Below are 22167 nucleotides of genomic sequence, written 5' to 3' on the forward strand. Positions count from 1 at the left end.
GGAGATTAAATTAAGAGCATTTCAAATGGTGCAACAGATGGAAACAAGTTATTTCACTTGAGTGAGTGTTACATATTTGTGTTGCATGCACACTGTCTGTGTTTCTGCAGAGATTAGTCATGAAATAGGAGTTGGAGTCTTGGATGTGAAGAATGCAAGTGATTGTTGTTTGCTGTGAATATATTTAGACTCTCCTGCAGAAAGCATTGCCAGGTCCTCTGGCTCCCCCACACAGGTGTTAGCTCATCTCCTGTGGTTCATGGAGAAAGGAGTGTGTGGTTATGTGTATAGGATAGGCTAAAGCTTTCTCGAAGGGCAGAGCTCAATGAACTGGTTTACATCCACTCATTAAGTCTGTAACACTCTCTGAACCTGAGGGAGGCTGGTGCCATAAATCTTAAGCATCCAGGATGGTGGAGCTGCAATCAGGAACAGAGTGTTGGCATTGTGCATACTGCTGCTGTTGGCAAGGCATTGATCATGCTGGAGTAGCTGAGCAGAAACATCTCTTCACCAGGGTATAAAAGGCAGATACCAGTGCCTTTCCATTTCTCTCCAGCAGTGAGTTTAACTGTCTGCCAAGAGAAGCCTCTTGCTGTTTCTCCTGCAAGCATCTACTTTGGTGTCAAGACCTCCATAGGCAGGAAGCAGAAGAGTTCACAAATAACACAAATCCACAGCATTTAAATTTGACTTCTACCACAGTGTTAGAGTCTTCTTTCTAAAAGCTCTTTGTTTAAAACTGTGTGGTATGTATTTAATGTATTTCCTTTGGAAGAAATGCTTCTTGTGAGCAGCTTGTGGGGATGGTGGGAATCAGGATGAAAAGTGTTCTGTTAACAGTAGAAGATGGTGAATTGCCAGGATGGGTTTAAGAATAGAAAACTTGGCTATAGTCTGTGGTGCCTGGTCTCAGAGCTTGAAATCCATCTTGTAAAGACACAAGCAAGGTAGTGTAGTATTCTGGTCAGCACGTATCTAAGTTTAGTCCTTAAGTACCTAACATGTTTTTTAAATCATCTTCCAAAAAAAGCAGTTGATTTTTATGGCACATATATATCTTCTCTCACCTTTAATCCATTTTAAGCTTAAACCTCTATTTTATTTCTTTCAAACTCCAATGGTTTATACTTCAAAATAAGTCATGATTATCTGACTCATAGCCTTCCAAAAGGAATCTTCTAACAGTACTCAGAATCAATGGTATATTTAAAAAAATCAGTGTGTAACAGGGTTCCCAAGTAAACAAAATCCTTAATTTGGTCCTGAGAAGAGGCTGACACTTCCTGGAAGCCATCTGGATTGACTCCTGGGTTTCTTCCACCATCAGAAATGTGTCATAAATACAGAGATTCTGAGTGGCAGTGATTTTTCCTTTTTTTTATGAAAAACATGCATTATAATTTTTTTGTGGAACACAAGACTCATTTTGTGCTTGAGTTTTAACAAGATTCTACAGAAAAAAAAAGTTGTTTTTTTTTAGCGTTGTGGCCAGTAACCTGAAAACAGTAGGTGAGTAGAAAACAGCAGCACAAGTAGCATTGCCTGTTCCAAGCTGCTCAGGCTACCTGCAGTACCTTCTCAGACTAGAACAGTTTTCAGAAAGTTAAGCACAGCTTTCTCAGTAAAATCAAGGTTGTGTTCAGCCTGCTTGGAGTTTGATACTCAAGAATGCCCTTTTTATTGGCATTTTGAATATATTAGCTAGTTTTTTTAAATACCAACGCTTTCATTTGCATATACATCAGATTGTCAGTTTGGGCCAGAGAGGTTTTGATCCTGGTTTGCTTTTATCTGACTGAAGCTGTGCTAATGGACAAATACCCTTATCATGGCATGTGAGACTTGGTGCTGCTGGTGTTTCCACTAGCAGCGTTACAGCCTAAGCAGCCTATTTGTGTCATTGAAAGCCGGCATTTTTCATATGCTCATAAAATTCACACAAATGTTTCAGTGTGAAGAGAAGATCCCACAAACAACAAATTCATGTACATTGTTAGGGTTTTATTTGACTGCAGTCGTATATATAAAAGCCAAGATGTGTAAAGTTTAATGAGTCAAGTATGTCATAAGTAATTGGGCACACTGAAGGAAACCAAGGCTGTAGTGATGGGTTTGTACAGCACCCAGCACTAAGGAACTATAATGGGGATCAGGGTTCCAAAGTCATCCTGAAAAGCAGATAAGAAATAAAGCCTTCTTTAACAGTGTGTGATGGAGTTGTGAAGTGGTGACCAAAGTAATCTTGAACAGGATCTTGACCAGAGAGTGTTCAGCAATGCTTGGATCTGAACATGTGTTTTGAATTACTTTCCAGTAAATGGTTTGTAAAATATGAATGGATTAATCCTTATGCCTTTCATTTGCAATTTATTAATATCCCCCTCCTGCTGCCTGAACATGCTGTTTTTATTTTATTTGCTCTCCTAAAAAGAAATGCAAACTGAAGGAACTGTGTATATTTGAAGAAGACATTAGATAGAACAAAGCAATCTGAGTAGTTCTTTATAAAAAGAACTAGATAAAACATTGCAATTTTATTATTGAGTTCATGCCATAAATGAAGTAACAAGAGTAAATGATGGTTTTGTTTTGTGCTCTGCTGTGAGGTTTTGGGTTGGTGGGGTTTTTTTGTTTTCAGGGGATATTTTTTTGCTTGTGAGGGCTTACCTTTTTCTAAGTAGGATGAGTAGCCAATATCTCAGAATTTCAAGTTGTAGCTTCCTTGTTTCCTTCCTGCCCCCAGGAATGTTCCCTGTTAACTATTCCAGGAATAGCTGTTTTCAGAAATGCATCTTTTCTCGCCTGAATTTTAAACAATATTTTCTTCATGACAGAATTCAGTGTCTTAATTAAAATGCAAAAGATGGTTTTATTTGCTATAGGTAAACATGGTTCACATCATTTTAAATTTTTAGGATGATGGGCTTGTCTTTAAAGGAAGCTCTCAAGTCTGATTGCCTGGAGCCCCCTGAAAGTAGCTCGTTCTGCATTCAGGGGCACTGCTGTGCTGATCTACTCAGGGCTCAAGGTAGAGAGAGTTGTTGCTTTTCATTCTGTGTATTAAAATGAAAGCAAAAGAAAGCAGTGGAGGCATTGTCCGTCTCTCTAAGAGTAAGTGTGTTCTTACTGTAAGAGGTAATGTTAATGGTAACCCTTGCTTTATTACAACAAGGAGGTCAGGATGGAGCCCTAGAAAATGGCAACTGCTCTGAAATAGGCTGCATATTATTCCATTATAAAGTAGTCCCATTAGTCTGTTGGCTTAAGCTGGCAGTGAGAGTTGTCTGGAATCCAAGACAATTGGCAGAAGAAAGTGGAGGGAATAAAATTATTTCACAGCTGAGGGAAACACAGAGCACAAAACTGAGGAACGGGTATGAGCAACACGCGATAATGTCAGCTGAGATGGAGCTCCTACCGTGCCTTCACTCCCAAAGAGCTGTGGGAGTATCGCTGAAACAGGCTGACAGTGCCCCTGTGACACAGGGTGATTTTGTCAGACCTACTTTATAAGAAATTGATATGGACAAAGGGGAAATTACTTGCTCATAAAAAGAGTAATGAAGAAGGAATAGTGTCTGAGGTATTGTAACCTCCAACCCCTGACTCCGAAACTACCGGGCTTTTGCATCCAGGGCAGAAGTGCACTGGATGCCACACCTGGGAGGATCCTGCTGACTTTTACAATTCAGTTATTAATGATACCATCCAGAGGAAATGGTGTATTATGATCTACTATTAACATATCTCTTTTGTTAGCTATATACATATTTTCTTTAAACAAACAAAATCCAAACCTACTTGTAAATATTCCTAGTAATGCTTCAGTTGTTTATAGTAAGAACTGGAAGTAAAAAAAAAAGTGTCAGAGAAGTTATGTCTTTAGCTTCCAGGCAATAAACAGGAGAAATGTCAGGTCCTACACAACCTTGTTGTGTCAGGAATACTCACGGTCACTAAAACACAGAAAAACTAGAAGTAAAGGTAAAAGTAAAGCAAAAGTAAATTTTAAAAAGACATAAAATGTCTAATAACTTGTGTGAAGTGGGGTGTCTTTTGAGATTCTGGCCTGCAGCCTTCCTGGGATCTGAGAGCAAAAAAAGACTTATCTGGTTAATATTAGCAAGTTTCAGTGGTGGGCCTGATTTGACTGGAGGGAGGATGGAAATGCAAGTAAAACAGAAGTCTGGGTTCATTGGGTTACACTGATGCTTAGGATGGCTCAGCTGCTATTCAGGATGGAAACTAAGATTTTTATTTATTTGTCTTCAGTTGCATTTTGGTTGGTTGGTTTTGGGGTCTGTTGTTTTTTTCCCCCCTTCTTTTTTGTGATTGTTTTGTTTTTTAGGTTGTGTTGTTGTTGTTGTTGTTTGGTTTTAGGTTTTTTTTAAGTAAATTCTGCTTACCACTGTTATCACTCTGGCTCTGAGCATTTTCCTTCCTTGGTAGGAAATACCAGTCTGCCATGACCTGAAAGTTTCTTATCTTCTCTTGGCATGCTTGAGAATTCATGGGCTTCTGTCATACCATCACTTCCTCTCCTGGACATGATGGCATGTGGCAGCTCACTCTGAGAACAAGTCCAGTGTTAAATCTCCATTAATAAATACTCACCTTGCACCTAATGCCAAAATAATGGCCTATCATTATCTCCCATTGGATAACTGCTGCTCAGGACCTCTCTCCCTTGTTTGTGGACATTGAAACTTTTTCAGAACAGGTTATAAAGCAACTTGGTTATGTGCTGTCCTTGGAAACAGATGTGCATCCACATAACTAAGAGCAGTTTCAAAGCTCAGAAAAAAAATTGCTTTTTTTCTTGAGGAATGAGATTGCACTAGGACTTGTCCAAATAATTTCTTTAACAGCCAAAGTAAGTGTTTGACCATCTGCGTTTTTCAAATAGGGAAAAAACCCTATAAATCAACTGTGATTAATTAAGGAAAAATACCAAAATTCATACTCAAGCCCGAAGATTGTTCTGATTGTCAGTAGAAAGTAGTTTGTAAAAAGAGCTTAAGGTTAAAGCTTAGTTAGCCTTTTAAAAATTTTTCTTGGGGTTCAGTGATGTTAGAATAATAGTGTAATTAAAATGAATGTAATTACACATTTGTTTTTTGGAAAACGAGTAACAATATCACTGTAGGTTCATGGATATTCCATAGATTTGTCTGATCACAGAGATTAGGTCACAAACTGTGTGAAAGACCTAATGCTACAAAATTTTAACAAAACTATGAGTTCAAAAATGCAAATGAACATTGAGGACCAAGATAATTGGCCTTTTAGCTTTTCCTTATAAAAACAAAGGTTTGTTTGCCTTTTAATGGGCTGGTAAAACTAAATTGGCATCCTACCGTGCATGCAGAATAGATAGTCAGGAATAATAAGCTACTAATAGAAGACAGATAGTCTGTCAAAGGATTAATCTTTAAAATCTGCAGTGAATACAAACTTGAACCAGGGGAAATAAAAGTGGGCAGTTGCATTTGTTAGAAGATATTTTTGGTGATCCTTCAGGAGGAAAAATAATTGCAAATAGGTGGGGACCAAATCAGAAGCTCTCACCTCCATGTGAGCAGCAGCTCCGTGTTGCCTCTAAGGTGTTACTTGGAGAAGGTCCTGCTTAGTCAGGTTGTTCACAGACTGTGTTTTTCTCAGATTACTCACCACTTGCGGATGGGCTCTTTGCATAAACGAGCACAATCTGCTGGGAAAATATACTTTAATTCAGTTGAGTCACAGTTCAGAAGTATTCCTGAGTCTTACACCTGTTAAGAAATAACGGGTGAATCCAGGACTGTTTGAAGTATTCTCAGTTTTTAGGATCAGGAGTTCTTTGTGAATGTGTTTGTTTACGTTGCAAGAAGGGATGATTCCTGGAATACTTGCTTTTCTCTGCAGTACGGAATCTGCATAAAAACTGGTAAACTAGGCCACTAATAAATATGTAAAAGAAGCTTGATCTGTGAGGTACAGGCTCAATGTATGTGAGAATGCTCAGTTCCATTAATCCCACTTCACTGATTATTCCCATGGAATTACAGGGTTTACACACCATTTAAATGATTTGGAGACTGCCAGACTTTCTAATGTAATTTTTGTTTTTCCCTTTTTTCCACCTGTAAATTAATGCTTTTTATTTGTTACTTCAGCAGATAATTTTTTATGGTAGCTTTTCTGCTTTATATCCTGCTGGTATATAATTTAACAAAATGCCTTTTTAAACAGTGTATTTAATTCCTCAGTCATGCCTCTGGGAATAAACTCTTACTGTACTATAACTTCTTTTATATATTTTCTTTCCTGTGGTTGAGAACCTCAGCAAACTTTCCTTTCAGAAATTATCACCTTTTAATTCCTTTCTGTGTCTCACCAGCTGTTATTTGCTGCTCGTATTCACAGTTAGTCATGTCGTGTTACAGTGGCTTAAATACTTAAAGAAATTCCTTAACAACATTTCTAGTTTTTGTATCTAGAGCTCCAGGAAGAAAATCGAATTTTCACACCTGACTGCCGATTTTAGATGTTCTCCATGATGCTGTGTCAATGAGCTGATATTGTGGAGAATCCTTTTTAAAATTACTTTAACAGTTTTTAGTGATCCTGAATGGTAGCATTTATGATGGGAAATGTGATGGTACTTTCAGAAGTAACAATGCTGTACATTTCTGTGTAGAAGTCACGTCTTCCTTACTGGTAATTACTTCCCCTTGCTTTTTGCAAAGTTAAATATACAATGTGTTTGCAAAAGTGCTTAATGGGTGTCTCGGTTTAGAGACAAATTTTAGGAGAAAACGCCCTGGAATGAGCTTTTCCTCTAAAGAGAAGGGCTTTGATAATCCCATTTGCCAATAAGAGAAATGAATACCAGTGGGTGAAAGTGAAAAAAACCTGAACTGATTATTAACAAAAGAAAGGGTGCCCACAAGGCACAGAAAAGGATTGAATAAATGCTAGGTATTGAAATTTCAAAACCTTAACTCCCACCACCCACTAGGCCGCGTAGCCAGGAGGCAAAGATGGCAGCTGCCCCCTTTGTCTCAGGGCAGGGGAGGAACAGGAGCTCATGCTCGGGCAGAATAGATGGGAACCTTTCTGGAGTTGGTCTCCTCCTCACAGCAGGCGAAGCTGGTGGGTTTTGGTGTCCTTTCTTTTGCTGCCTCCGTCTTTCCTGAGGCCCAGACTGTCTGGCACAGCCCCCTCCCTCCAAGAGCGAGGGGAAAAAAAGAACAAACCAAAACAGTTAAAGGAAAAAAAAGAAACAAAGAAACTGCTGGAGTCCAGGGAAAAGGTGGGGAAATAAAAAAAGAAGCTTCTTGCCTAAGCAAGCAAAACCGAATCCAACAAAAGGAGCAACATAATGTCCCGGTCCATGCTGCGCGGAGCACACCCAGCAAAGAGAGTTTGAACAGAGCCCGTGCCCGGGGTTCCCAGGCTCCAGCCTTGTCCCTGGCTCATCTTAGAGCTACAGCAGCCATTTCTGGGCATAAAGTAGATGATTAGGGAATAGAGTAGCACCATAAAATCACCCCAAGACAATGGGGCTTGTTGTAAATTGTTGTTAAATCCAGTTCTTGACAAGTAAAATTGTTAATGTTGAATGAACATTTTTCTGGGAAACTTTTTTCAGTACAAATGGGACTTGCTCATCGCCGTCCAGCAATGGTATGATTAGAAGTGCTGCTGTGCTGTATTGTATTGCAGTTGTACAGTCTTTTTATAATCCAGAGCCCCAGCACCTCACAGATCCGGCTCCCTTGCTATCTCTGATGCAGACTCCCTCCATGGAAAGAAGCCAGGGTCACAAGAATTTTGCACTTTTCCTACAGAGCTGAACAACAAAGATATTCTTTTTCCTGCAATGTCCATGTAGCTGGCCATGTTTACAAATTGAAATACTTTCATTTTTGTCCAAAATGGTCATTGTTCAATCTCTGTAAGGGATGGGAAATAATGAAGTGTTTTCCCAGATAAATACATGTGAAAAAAGACCATCTTTGTCTGAATTTTGATTTTTTTCTGGTACAAGATGAGTTCCTCAGGACAGCAGAATGGTTAAGGACTAAAAGCCTTCATCTTATGGGATATCAGCTTTAATCCCATGAAGCAACAATATGGGTTCCTCATTTGTGTTGTCATATAATAAGTCACAGACTTTCCAAATTGCTTCTGGAAGATTTTAACACTCAGTTAAGAAGCCACCATAACTTCTCACTGAAAAAGACCACACAGAGATTTCAGAGTTGTGGACTATAAAGGAATAAAACATCCTGATTTTTATGAATCAGATCTGAATCAAGTTTGGATACCAGGAAAAGCTGTACGTTAACATTCTGACTTTTAGGCAGACCTGACATCTGTCATGTAGCTCCTCACAGAGCTCTCAAGGTGCTACTCAAGGAAGGAAAGGTATTTTACAGACAGGCAATGTCATGTTCATTTTTAAAGAATAAAGAGAGATTAGTGGATTGTAACAACACAGGACAAAACACAACCAAAAATAAATGTGTTCAGGCCAGTTTAAGTTCTACAAAGTTGGTACAATTTATTGCTGCATTGAAATTAGTATATATTATCTCATTAATTCACTCCATCTGCTGTATCATACAGGATAATTTCAGGAATGGTTAGAAGGCTTACCTCAAATATACTTTGAAAGTTTGATTGCATTCATTATATTTCAGATTCTAACACCCTTGTCTGTCTTTCTTAGTCTGTTCACAGTTTTCCAGAGGAGTTTATGCCATCTTTGGATTCTATGACCAGATGTCAATGAATACCCTGACATCGTTCTGTGGAGCCCTTCACACGTCCTTCATCACACCAAGCTTCCCAACAGATGCAGATGTGCAGTTTGTCATCCAGATGCGGCCAGCATTAAAAGGAGCCATCTTGAGTCTCTTGACTTACTATAAGTGGGAAAAGTTTGTGTACCTCTATGACACAGAACGGGGTAAGCACCCTCATTTTAACTGATTTTTCTGTTTCATAGCTTGCTCTAAGTACTACCATCATCAGTAGGTGCAGCCCAGTTTTCTTCTGGATTTAGGTAGAACATTCTGATGGTCCTAGAAAACAAGTTTGTTCTGAAGAAACTAAAATGAATGGATAAATGAAAAGGAGGCATCTTCATATTACTGATCATTTTTAAAGAGATTGTCTGAGTATAGTGTTAACAGTGTAAATATTCAATTTGGCATGCCTGCTTTCCACGGAACTGCAGACTCCACACTTGCCAGGGTGTTTGAGTCCTTCCAAAATAAATAGAGTCGGCACTATGAAATAGACTGATAAGCAGGACCTTCCACTGTGCATGACATTGCAAATCCCACGCCATTTAACATAAATGACATTTCTCCTGTCACTGAACAAAGGCAATCCATGCTAAGATATGCTCTGGAGGTGTCTAAGCATCAATAGTGGTCTAAGCATACAGTGTGTAAGATGCTTTAGGGCTCAGCTGGAGAAAAGATGCTCTAGATATCTCACATTCCAAGAGACAAATTGAGATACATGCCAAGAATGACCAGAGTTACACTTAACTAAGTGGAAACATATTAAAACCACTGTTTTCACACTTAAGCCAATTGTTAACTACTAATAAGCAGAAAATGTAGCAAATATGTCAAAAAGAGATCTAGACATCAGAAAACATTTTCTGTGAGGAATCTTGCAACTTCCACCTGCTCTGAGTGCACAGAATTTGCTCTGTTACACTTGTGTAGCATTTTTTGTATCAAATAGATGTGCCACTGCCTTTCTTACCAGCTTTATGATTTGCAGCTTCAAGAAATTTTTCAGATCAAAGTGATCTCGATAGAGACAAAGAAGCTTAGATTCTGTTCTTGGCTTCCATGACAAAATTTCCTTAGGCTACTGCATATTGTTAAGTATTAAGTCTTCAGTGGGTGTACTTTTCACACTGAAGAATAGTAGCATCACCCAGTTAAGAACCCAACCAAAACCTAAAAAATCATATATTGAAATAAAGTAATTTTCAGTCTGATTTAGGTGAATGCCAAGAGTTTCAAATTTTCTGAGTGATTTGGAGGTGTTAAATATTTCTAGCACTGAAAAACACTAGCAGTGAGATTAAGTAGGAAAATATGGAGAAGTTAAGAATGCCATTACTTCTTAAATCTTGTAAAACCACTACCCATACATCTGTTTTTCTGGCTTAGTCCACTTTTAAATGAAAGCTCCTGTGAATAAGCCATTTGTCTGAGTAAGAAAGGCTTATTTGATGTGGCCAAATACAATGAACTTACAGTAAGTGATGAAGTAAAATGCCGTTTGTTCTGGGACTGATGAAACTTATCATGATTTAGGCTAATAAAGTTTGCTTTCAAAAGAGTTTCACCAGTCATTCAAGAAATTTGGCACTTTAGACTGGAAAAAATCATCCAAAACAATGAGAGGTTCACTAGAATTTGTCTAGATGACATGACTATCCGACTAACTGAGATAATAATGGGAGTGAGGAGGAGCGGAGACTTGCAGTCTCAAACTTGCATTTATTTGCAGTTTTCAGTGTGTACAATCTTTAGGTAGACACAGTCTAATCATGAGTTTATTATGATGGCTAATCCCTTTGGAACACTTTACTCATAACCTTACAATGACTAACCAAAATCCTGTTGTGAACCTCCAGCATCTCACATGGGTGTTCGCTGGCCCTGTGTTATGTCAGCCATTCTGACTGTCAGAGTAACAAATCTGAATTAGAAGGTTGCAGTAGGATTATAAAATGTAGCACAGGGCTAGAAGATAAAGGACAACTGTGTCTTTAGGATGGAAGAAGCATCAGTACAATATAGGTAGCTTGATGATGGGCTTTAAGTTGTTTGGGATAAACTTACATCTTATCTGTCCTTCCTAGTTGATGCTATGCTGTTTGGTAACATAGCTCCTGACTGCTGAAATGGGGAAAAAAATGAACAGTTTATTAGCCTCACTTCCTGCTGTTTTATTTTACTTAATAGAAACTTGGTAGCCATCCTATCAGAGTTTTAAATCTTCTAGAATTACAATAAATTAAGAAGTTTACTATCAGAGAGATGCAGGGCAATTAGGTACTGAGAAATGGACATTAGATTCTTTTTTTTGAGGAGTAATAATCATGTATGACAGCACCTAGAACATTTGGCCATTCCAGTAAGCTCACCAATTTCTTGTGATAGGCCTTCAAATACACAAAAAAACCCCAAAAGTTTGGACAGTAATAATGGGGAATGATTGCTTGTGTCAGGTAGTGAATAGACTGTACATGCTCTTTTGCTAAGAAATGCAAACACTAGAGCTGTCACAATTTTTAATAATTCCTGTCTTAGATACTTAACTGCTTTGGGGCACAAACACTGTAGAGAGAATGTGTTAAGCAGTTAATTGGCAGTTCCTGAAATAAACTATCATTTAAATAGTGCCTTTCTAAGACTATAATCTCACTGAGAACCGGAGAAATCACTAAATAGAGAACCTGAGAAATCACTAAATATTGGACTACTCTTTCTTACATTGAATACTATATATGGACTAAATTGTTGTTGCAAGTAGCTTTACCATGTTCTGCTGAAGTGAAACACCACCATGTGTTAAACTGCATATACTACTAATGAATACCACAGCATATTACACATGCCATACAAAACTGAGTAAACCTTCTTGTGGTTTTATTGAACTCTTTTGGTTTAAACTTAGGAAAATGGAGCTTTGTAAATTTGTTTTCTTTTGTTCTTTGCCATCAAGTCATGTAATCTTGACTTGATGGTTTCCTCCTCAGAGATATTATGTACAATACTGTGATGTTTGGCTCCTGCAAGGAAGACAAAAGATAAATCTCAAACAATAGAATAAAATTAAGATGTATAATTACATAGATAGGTGGTGAAGTTTTTAATCAGTTGAGTTAGTGTGTACATTGTATATACTTATGTTAAGTATAAAATAATATTTTCTGTTGTTATGAGATGATGGCTGCAGATCGTGCTCTCAAAAGTATATTTATGTGAAGGTGTAAAATTCAGTTTCTTAAAAACTGCTAAAGCACACAGGAAAAAAAAGGTGAGATTCTCGAATTTCACCAGCAAGAATTATGTCTTATCATTGCTAATTTCAGTTGATAAACTTATTCTTCTATGAAGAAACAGCAATTTAAGAGAAATACCAAATCACATTTCTCTCCTAGTACCAGCAGAAAAAACCCCAAAGCATACTTTGCACAGAGTAATGCTGCCTTAGGAAATGGTTGCCAAAGGAAAAAAGGACATTAGGTGATGTGTAGAAGAAATAGTCATATGTTCACTCCATGCCACATGCTTTTAGCTCATGTGAAAGGGAAAGGCAGGGTTGATTTCTGTTTGTATTAACTCACATCAGTAAGTTGACACTGTTGGTTGCTGTGATGCGTGCAAAATATCTGATTAATTGTATGGTGGTAACTGCCTCGGTAGGCTTCTCTGCAGTAGGACTAAGGCTAATTAAGATTATGTCAGGGTGAGATGAGGCGAAGTTACATACAGAAAGCTGTTAAGAATTTGGATAGCACTTGTCAGGAAAGTCACCTTTTGTATCTGATGCTGTGGATTATGTTTCATCAAAACCCTCAGGTTTAGTCTTCAGGTCTGTTTCTTCTCTTGGTTTACCTTAAATCAGATATTGTTCCACTGAATTCAGTGAACTGGAGTAACACAGGTGTGAATGTGTGCAGAGGGTGTGAAACTTGTGAGTTTCATAAACACCTTATTGTTGCTTGAAAGTGTGAAATACTTCCTAATTATGAAAATGGTATGATGAACTATAATATTGAAGCTTTTGTTTATTTAAACTTTCATAATGTTAAATAACATTTTGGTTTATTTTTGCCAGAGAAACACAGTTTTGTACAGATTGTTCGCTTTCCATCTGTCAATGTAACACAAGCATTTTTCCCTAAGTTATTTTGATTTGTCATACCTACTGTGCACAAAGAAACTGATTTCTGTCAGGCAGATCATTTAAACAAAACCACACCAAGTGATTTTTGTGATTTGCATCAAGTCTTCACCTTCTTCAGGTTGTAGGAGTCATCACAAGACAGAGAAGTGGCTGACTGTGTTCGTGTAATGCCTTCTTACTCAATAGCAGCTCAGTCTGGACAGAGGTATAGAGACATCACAGTTTTTTTATGGCATTGTAACCAAACCCCTCACTAAATCTAAAGTTCTTTGTCATTTGGTTTTGATTTAGTCTATCGATAGGTATCTAGCAAGACCTAAAGTCAAGGAAAAAAGCCGTGATAAATAAAGTTATTGTTGGGTAATATTTTTTTTTCATTGGCTAACAGTGGCTAGATGAAGGCTGAGGCAGGGAAGTGTTACTCTAATGCCCGGAGTTATTTGTCTAAGGAGAGTTGAAAATGTCTGCTTTGAAAACAATTACATCTTTAATCCCTACTGCTACCGAAAAGACAAAAATTTGACTTGAATGTAATGGGTACGTAAGGATGCAGAAGGCCTCAAAATACAGGTTCAGAAAATATGACTAGTCCTATTTCTTCTAAATATGAAACCTCGTAGTACTCTGTTGCATAAAGAACTGCCAGGTGAAAAGAGTGGGGAGGGGAAAAAAGGTACAACTGGGAGCTTTTCAATGATCATGTGTAAGGCATCAAATTGCCTTAAAATGGGTTCAGTACAAGGCAATGAGGTCTGATTCCCTGCTTCTGCTGGAGACAAAGAACAACTCTGTTGAGTTCTGCTTTTACAAAATGAGGTTAGTTATCTATTGCTATCAAGGGACAAGACACTTCTGTACTGCTTTCCCTGGAGAATGAGAGATTGGAGCTGATAAAAGAAGTGGTATGTAGAACCAGGCTCATTATAACTTGCACAAAATTAAATTGATGGATTTTTTTATTTGATTAAGTAAGAGTTGCACTGAAAATTACTCATATGTAGAATGTAACTTTTTTTTGCAGAATGTGGGATAGGATTAATTTTTATGGACTCTAAAAGAACTGTGCTTTAGTACTTGGGGGATTCCTACGGATTTTAGAATGCTGGGTTCTGGTGGACCAACTCTCCTGAAAACGGCAATGAAGAATGTAAACTAACAGAATGACTGACTCCTGTTTATAAGCACCTTCCATCAGCAGAGAGGTGCAAAGGAACTCCTCCTTCTGTATAGCTCATTCCTTAGACTCTGTTTTGTCTTTCTGCATGTCAGGAAGTTTTATTTTCTTTATAAAGATCATTCTTCAATGAAGGGGAAAATAAAAATAGGGGTAGCAGCTACACCAGCATTAGTAAACCCTGAATTCAGCACCTGCTGTTCAGTCAAATGTCAAAAGAATCAATAGCTGACTTCATTAGCATGTTTATTCTTCAGAGCAGGGGAGTTATCCCCCTAGCTGAAAAACTGCTCTGAATCCCTTACATAAAGAAAAAAGGAATTAATGCTGGCTTACAGTTTTCTCAGAATTAAACATGGACTTGGTCCATTTTAAAATTGTAATTCTTGTTTGCTAGTATGTTTATACCTGTTTAATTCTTCTCAGTTGCACCTATGAGGTTGATGCATTGTATTTTGCTTACACTTTCAGAAGTATGAAAGGATTTAAAATTTTGACATTTTCTTCTGTAAATGTCAGTCTGTGGCAAAGAATAAAGCAACATGCAAAGCTTATTTGGGAACCTGTAAAACACCAAAGGTGACAAAAAAAGGGAGGGTCACTGCAAACTTTGATTCTTCTGAGTTTTTTGGCTCTTTTTGCAGGAGTATTTTGGGCAGCAGCCCAGGATCATGGGGGTGATAAGCCGCCAGTATCAATTGCTGGCGTTCATGTAGATGATCTGCCTCATTCTCCTTTCCCACTTTATATAGTGGGAAGTGCACAGTAGGGAGTAAAATCTTGGCAAGACCTCCCATGTCACGGGACCAGGTGTCACAGGTCTCTACATTTGGAGACTTATGTGCCCCAGTAACTGCCATGCAGGAATTTTCTTCTAGGTCAAAAGCAACTTGCAGCATCGCCACAAAGTGGGGCATCTTTTGCGTGGCTTTGCTTGAAAGGATGTGGTGTATGTTCAGGTTTTCATGCTCTGCTACAATAGAGAACATACAGAGTGCAAGGATCATTATGTTAGAAAATCCATTATTTAGATTTAAAGAACAATCATACTTCATGTACTTACATGCAATAGGAAAATGATCTGTTTCTTTCACTAGCAGCCTTTTGGGAATGAGTGATTTTACCATCTTACGATGCCTAGAATTTGTATTTATATGGGGTTGAAAGTCATAGATACTGCTTAGAGGTGTTTGTATAAAATATAAGTAATTTAACCTCGCAAGGAGGCAAACCTTGACATACGTATTTAGGGCACATTGTTTCATTGCTTTCAACAGTATAATGTCTGAACCAAAGCTCTATTCAGGAAGCATGCCAGGACCTTAACTGAAATATTTCAGGATTGCTTTACTGTTTGATTTTACTGCCTAAATATGTTCAGGAATAATCTGAGCCTGAACAGTTAAATCTAGCTTTTGATAATCACTTTCCATTTATTTCCTCTGAATCTCTGAAGTCTCATACCGACTCCTTTTATCTTGGTCTCTGTGGTACACAGATACAGAAGAAAGCCCTTTCACTGATCCTTGCCCAAACAAACATTGAGACCCTGTGTGGGAGAATGAATGTTGGCTGGTTTTTAGGTGGACTGAGAGCCTTAAGCATTTTTCTCCTGATCTTTCCCATTAGCTGCTATTTGTTTAGCTTACCCCTGGTAATCACTTAAACCGTTTTTCTAGCTTATGAACAGGAGGAATGAATCAGCTTTGAAAGTCATCCAGCATGAGATGTATCATGCTGGCAAGATGCAGCTTAAGACCAACAGCACAGAGTTCATGGGGGTATCCTGTATGGCAGCTTTGTGTCTCTTTGTAAGTATTGCGTACACACAGTGGGCTCAGTTTGGTGTTGAGATGCCCAGGCCCAATGCCTGAGCATCCCTTGAAGCTGTTGGAACACACACTACTGTCAGCAGTGTTTTCCCACAAGAGGAGTAACTGCACATGTACAAACATTTGTGTCTTGCTCCATGGAGCCTCTGAGAATAAGGAAGCACATGTGTCAGCCCATTCATAAAGAAAAGGGTATTACAGTATCCTCATACCCACCTTCACACTGAGTGTGAATCCAGTGTCAGAATCTGACTTGACTTTGTGTGAAATCAGGTCATAAACCTGAGTCAGAAAATTCTGGATACAGAGTAGGAATAGGCAGGTTCAGGATAGATGATGTCTGTAAGTCTAAAGCAGGATGTGTCCATCCTTGTGGTCCTAATGAAAGCACCCAGAACCCTCAGGATCATGTGCTGAGGCCCTGAATATCTTATGTAGTGAACAGGAAAACCAGCAGCATTGCTACTCACCAAAGCCTTAGAGGTAAGTCTGCAGATTATTGTCTTTATAAATTGAGCTGGGTAAATGCATGCCTTTAAATACTTATCTTTTCATAAATATGCATGTTTTATCAACTTCTGGTAGAGCCGTAACATTTAATTCTTTCCTTGTGTGCAAAAGTAATTTAAGTGGCAGATGCTTTTGTTCTCAGTTGATTTTATGTCTGCAACAGCAAGGCGTAAATGGTCAGAATCTCACTTTTCTAGATTTCCTGAAACAAAGCTAAAGTTTCAACAGTTTCCAATGAGAGGTGGAGGGGGAAGGGGCTGAAAAGATACATGAGAAGCATTGTTGGCCCTTTTGCTCTGAGGCAAAGGCAAGGACTTGACACAAAGCCAAGCCTTAGAGGTGATGGACAGACTTTGCTTGGAACCAGGGCAGACAAGGTGGAATTTGTGGATCCTGGGAAGGAGATGGGACTTCTTAGACTAGAAAGGAAGGCTGTAGAAAAGAAAACCTGTATGCAAAAGACTGAGGGTAGATTTTTTTGAAACCTGTTTATTTAGTCCATCTCACCCAACAGATCTAGGAGTTTCTGATAGTTACTTTTCTTGAGTTTATTATTTTGCATGTGCATATACAGCACAGCTTTGTAAATCTTTGGTGTATGGATGCTCTAAGAAAGGCAGGCTGGCTTGACCTGGGAACTTGGGCTGATTCTGTCCATGGAACTAAAGTTTCTTGCTGACTTAAAATCTGCATAAGGGAGCTGGTACTCTCAGTGGGACTGAAGAAAGCATCACTATTTAACGCAAAATCAAGATGAAGCAATTTTCAAGTATGTACCAAAAAGAGATGTGTAATATTGCATTTGTATGTGAACTTGACTGCTCTAGTGGAGTATCATGTTCTGGTTATCACAAGTTTTCCAAAGGAAAGACATTTTGACACCCTGTTCCTTAGGGCAGTTAAGGTGGCAGTTATTTAGCATGTTAGTATTCTTACAAGTTTGCAAATGTCATCACCTTTCACTGGATCATGACTGTGTGTTTGCTCTTCCTGTGCATCTTTCTTCACCTAGAAATCATTCTTTCTTAGCCCGAGTGACAACTGCTACTGGTGGCCCATGGTATTTATGGAACAAGGGATATTTTTTATTCACAATGAGGGAACAGGTTCCCAGCATACACTGTGAAAGACTGCACACTTCTTTGAGCTTGGTGTGGTAGTGAGAGGATGGTTTTCAGCCCAGGCAAATGAACCATTCACTGGGTGAAGAGCTTCTATGGAATGAGCACAAGCTGTTGTAGCATAATAGAATGACTGTAGTAGTTGCAAGTTGTAAAAAACACCAAACACAAAGGAGATTTCTCCAGTGCTTGAGAAATATATGAGTAAAATGGAGTATCTCAACAAGTTAGTAAACCAAAGCTTCTCCTTCCATACAGTGGCCTCAGATGCTCCAAAACTGCTTCTCAGCTGAGCAATGATATGCATGTTCTTTTCTTACTACTAAAAGAGAGACTTCATATGCAGTTTGAATTTCTTTCGATACAGAACTATATCATGCTGGGTGAATGGTGTGTAAGAATTTAGCTTTGTTAAGGCCTTTGTGCTTTTAAAGTGATTTTCCTTTGATGGTCTCAAACAGCAAAGAGAGAATGTTGGCATGCAAGGGGTTCCAGTCCCATTTTTCAGACGGAAGATTTGATGTACTGATCAGCAGGTTAACAACCTGGTCTTCGTCTGCTTATGTGTGTGGAAATACCTTTGTTGAGTTGAAAGCACAGTGAGCTTTGACTTAAGAGATGCACAGAATGTCATGCTGGAAGTCAGTGGCCATGGTTACTGATGAAAAGCAGTTTTGCATGCTCCTGCACAAGAATTCCCTTAAATTTTACCATGAATTTCCCTTTTCACCTAGAAAAATACTTGAGCCTTTGAAGAAAGTCGTAATGGATTACTTAGAAGCTTTGTATTTAAGGTAGTTATTTAAAGATGTTCGCCATGGATGGATGAATCCATTGGTTATGTCTTCAGTACTTTCCTTCATCTATGACACTTGGCCAATTTAGTTTCTTCTTTCAGGCTTTAGAGAATTTACCAAACCAGTTTAACCACATGCCTTTTTCTTTCCAGAAAATATCAGCAGTTTTAGTAAGCATAAAGATGACTTGAGTGCTTTGTAGAAGCAGAATAAATGTGAATGCATTTGTGACAAACCCACTCAGCTAGCAGGTAAAATGACCTCGTATTGTATTTAGGTTAAGGAGTTTTTAAAGGATTTTTCTCTCATGGAGATAGGTTTTTCTCTGGTTTCTCTTGAGACATTTAATATCACACCTTCTTTTCCTTTTTTTTTTTTAAGTTCTCCTTCTTGCAATTCAGAGTAGGACAGCACTGTGAGCCTGCATTTCAGGAGGTATATAAGATATGGTAGTACAGTGGGATGAAAAATAGCTCCATAAAATGATTAAGTATTAATCTCTAAAGAAAAAATGTGAGAAGTTCCTGACATGAATTTTAGACTCAGTAACAAGTAATTATTCATTTCATCAACTCTAGATGCATAGCTTTTCCTGGCCACCTCTTTTGCTTTGATTCATGATGCAAAGAATCATTGGGAGGGAAAGGTGACCTGAGGTTTTATTCCTCCTTAGCCTGAGCTCATTGTGTTCACAGGCTGTTGCTTTGCACTTATAAGTGTTTCTGACTTACCTTGGTTGTCAGCAGCCCAAGGAAACAAATCAGCAGTCAATGATTTGTACAGCTTAGCAACATTATTCAGGGCCCCTCTTCAGTTTGTTAAACTGAACAGGGTTGTCATCTCTTACAACAGCAAAGTATCCCCTTTAATGCTGAAGTGTTTCTCCTCCAGTACTTAGGGCCACATTCCTCAGGCGCCACTCCATGATGCAGGTTAGCCCTGGAGTCTGGATTTGCACATAAAGTACATCTGTGCTCCTTTCAGGTGAATGGGATGGAGCCTGAGTAGGAGTTCTTGCCAAGGTAGCAGCTTAGTGAGCAGTATGGGCTGGTGAAAGTGAAGTATTTCATAAGCCAGAGCTGTGTGTACTGGAAACACAACTCGGGTCTACCCTGTGCCCCAGCACAGTGCCTGGTGCTGGTGCTGTGAGTGCTTGGGAAGCTGTGAACATCCCAGAGCTGTGCTGGCACATACCAGCAGCAGCCTGGAAAGGTTAACACATGCCAAGAAGTGGTTGGTAAGGTTTCTTAGGAGCTTCTGAGGTATTGTTTGCTTAGGGGATATTTTTGTCAATGCTGATAGTAATAATTACATGCAGTGAATTGTCAGGGCTGTGCACATATTAGGTGTAAGACTACTCTTATTTGCATAAAGTGCTGATATCTTTATAACATTTCTTCTGTTGTTTATGAAGTTATGAGTTATTTCTCCACTCTATATTCATGTTCAGAAGAGCAGTAATTCATTTTTGGTAGCTCACATTTTGATAATCTGCCCAACTGTACTTGAGAATGGGTTATAAAGGAGCAGGACCACTCTGCACAGTGCATTGAACCCTCCTGCCCAGGGCCTAATACACATCCAAAAGCTTTGTTCAGTTGTGGCATTTTTTTAATCAGCACCTATGTGTTGTGAGCATTTAACTGAGGATTCTTTCCCCTTTGCAAAGTAAAAGACACTTCTGACTATTCTGCCTTAGCCTAATGAAAGGCTGTTCAGTGAAAAGCCCTTTTGCTCCTTTCCTGTTCTTGTGGCATGGCATACAAAGCAGTCTAAACACGGTCTCTCTGAGCTGTTCTTCAGCTATCTAGATCTCATAGTCATAGTTAAGAGGACTTTTCCAGAGAAGAAAATGCTTGACCATGGTCATTAAAGATTTTCTAAGGGTACCTTAGAATATTGTAGACACTCTGAAGCCATTAAATAAATATGGCAAGTAATGCAAACATGTTCAGGTGTCTTTTTTAGCAAAAGTGTTTCATGCCGGTCACTCTGAGGACGTATTGTAATTTTTGCAGCTATATATGGCCTTGTAAATTTATACTATGATCCCCTTGGTGATATAAAAATAATGATGTAGTCTCAGAATTAACGTGGGAAAGCATCTGTTAAAACTCTTGGGTGCCTTCAGTTCAAGTGGAGTGGTTAATACGGAAGTATGTGTGGTTCTAATGGATGAATACATCAAATAAACTAGAATGTTGGATGGAGTTGTGATATAAACAGTATATTTCCTCTATTGACTGTAATTTTCAGTTACATTATGTCCTGCTGAGCCATCTAAAATGTTTCAAAGAATCCATAATTGTCATTAATTTTTACGAAATGGCAGTCATATACCACATTGACCTCAGTCTCTGTGCATTAATTAATCAAAAATTTAATTTGATGAGTTTAAGTCACAACTGCAGTATGAAATCCTTTCCGTGCAATATATTTGTTTTGCCAGCTTTATATACATATAACACCATCATAGACTGGATTCTGTCATGATCTGCTGCTAAGACTGAAGATATTGTGTGTTTCTAGATCAAAGAGTGCTATTTGCTGCAATCTTAGTTCTTACTGGCTTTTTTACCCCTGCTTAAAAAAGGAGATATTATGATTTTAGGAGCCAATATTAGCGTACAGTTTGTGTAGTTTAGCCCGTCTTTTATTAGCAAGATAAGGCTTTATTCTTTAAGGGGAATGAAAAAGAAAAAAAAAAACAAAAATAAGGATATGAAAAATAAAGAAGCCAGTCTCCTGACATTGTTTGGTTTAGCAAGATCAAGCCTTTCAGCTGACTACACTGGTGTCAGTAATTGCTCTGCAGATAGAATTGCCTATTGTTCAGTAGGGCTGGCATTATCGATCAGTTAGGTTTGTCCATGAACTGACAGTGATAATCTCAAATTAGATCAAGTTTTTATTAAAGCAATAAAATCAAATTATGCCTGACTGTAGACAAATAATAATGAGTTATATAAACACATAATTATTGCAGTACCGTTTTTGCAGAGATTTCTTGAAAGTAAAGCCCCAAACCCCCGTTTTGTTTTTCCTGCAATTTGTTACACAGTTCTCTGGGCAGGCCTGTGGATTTATAATGGCTTTGTAAGGGTTGCCACAAAGAGGTGGAGAGGTGGGGGTGGGAGTGGAGAGCTGAACTTCTCTTTGAAAGGGGAGGTGTATGAGGGGGAATACAAGGATGCATAAGTTATTGCAGCCTCAAGGCAGCAGTAATTTATGCACTGACAGTTTGAGTTTCATGCTATGCTATTTTAAAAAAGCCTTACAATGAACTGCCTCAGTTACACAAGTGTCTGTGGTGCTTTAAGAGATATTCCACATCATAGAGACAGCTTGGAGAAAAACTTTTGGAACACATTCATCACAATGTTGTAGTTGTCCTGTTTCAGTTAGAAAAAAATAGTGGTAAAAAAAGCAGACTTATTATCCACATCTTAACATGAATTTGGGTGCCCTGAAGCATTTTGCAGGGTTGTCTCATTGCTTATTTGTCTGGTTTTAGAGATGTTGATGCAAGTAAAAATTGTGTGCATCTATATTGTTTTAGTGTAGTTATTATTGTAGTCGTCCTCTCTGGAACCACTTAGCTACCCTTTTCAAAGAAAACAACAAAATGGATGTGAATGGCAGACATTTAATAGTGACCCATTTGGTTTACTTGTTTTCCTTGTGCTCCAAATCAGAGGAGAGTACATACTGCATTCGTGACCTGTAAGGCCAAACAATGCATCCCTTTTGACGTGACCACATAGTAATATCTCTGTATTAAAGCACCATTCCCT

The 22167-nt window shown here is 38.5% G+C and overlaps 1 protein-coding gene across 5 annotated transcripts in view; it reads left to right on the forward strand.

Annotated features, from left to right (window-relative positions):
- GRIA3 (glutamate ionotropic receptor AMPA type subunit 3) overlaps window positions 1-22167 on the forward strand; it is a 148815-nt gene that overhangs the window by 23685 nt on the left and 102963 nt on the right. For all 5 annotated transcript variants that reach the window (XR_001864883.1, XM_008640482.2, XM_017743149.1 and 2 more), the window contains exon 2: window positions 8720-8959. Coding sequence is in view for 4 of the 5 variants with exons in the window: in XM_008640482.2 (XP_008638704.2) it covers window positions 8720-8959 (240 nt within the window). In the remaining variant the exon portion in view is untranslated. The remainder of the gene's footprint in view (window positions 1-8719; window positions 8960-22167) is intronic.

Source organism: Corvus brachyrhynchos, unplaced genomic scaffold (assembly GCF_000691975.1).
Source record: "Corvus brachyrhynchos isolate BGI_N302 unplaced genomic scaffold, ASM69197v1 scaffold398, whole genome shotgun sequence".
Classification (NCBI taxonomy): Eukaryota; Metazoa; Chordata; class Aves; order Passeriformes; family Corvidae; genus Corvus; species Corvus brachyrhynchos.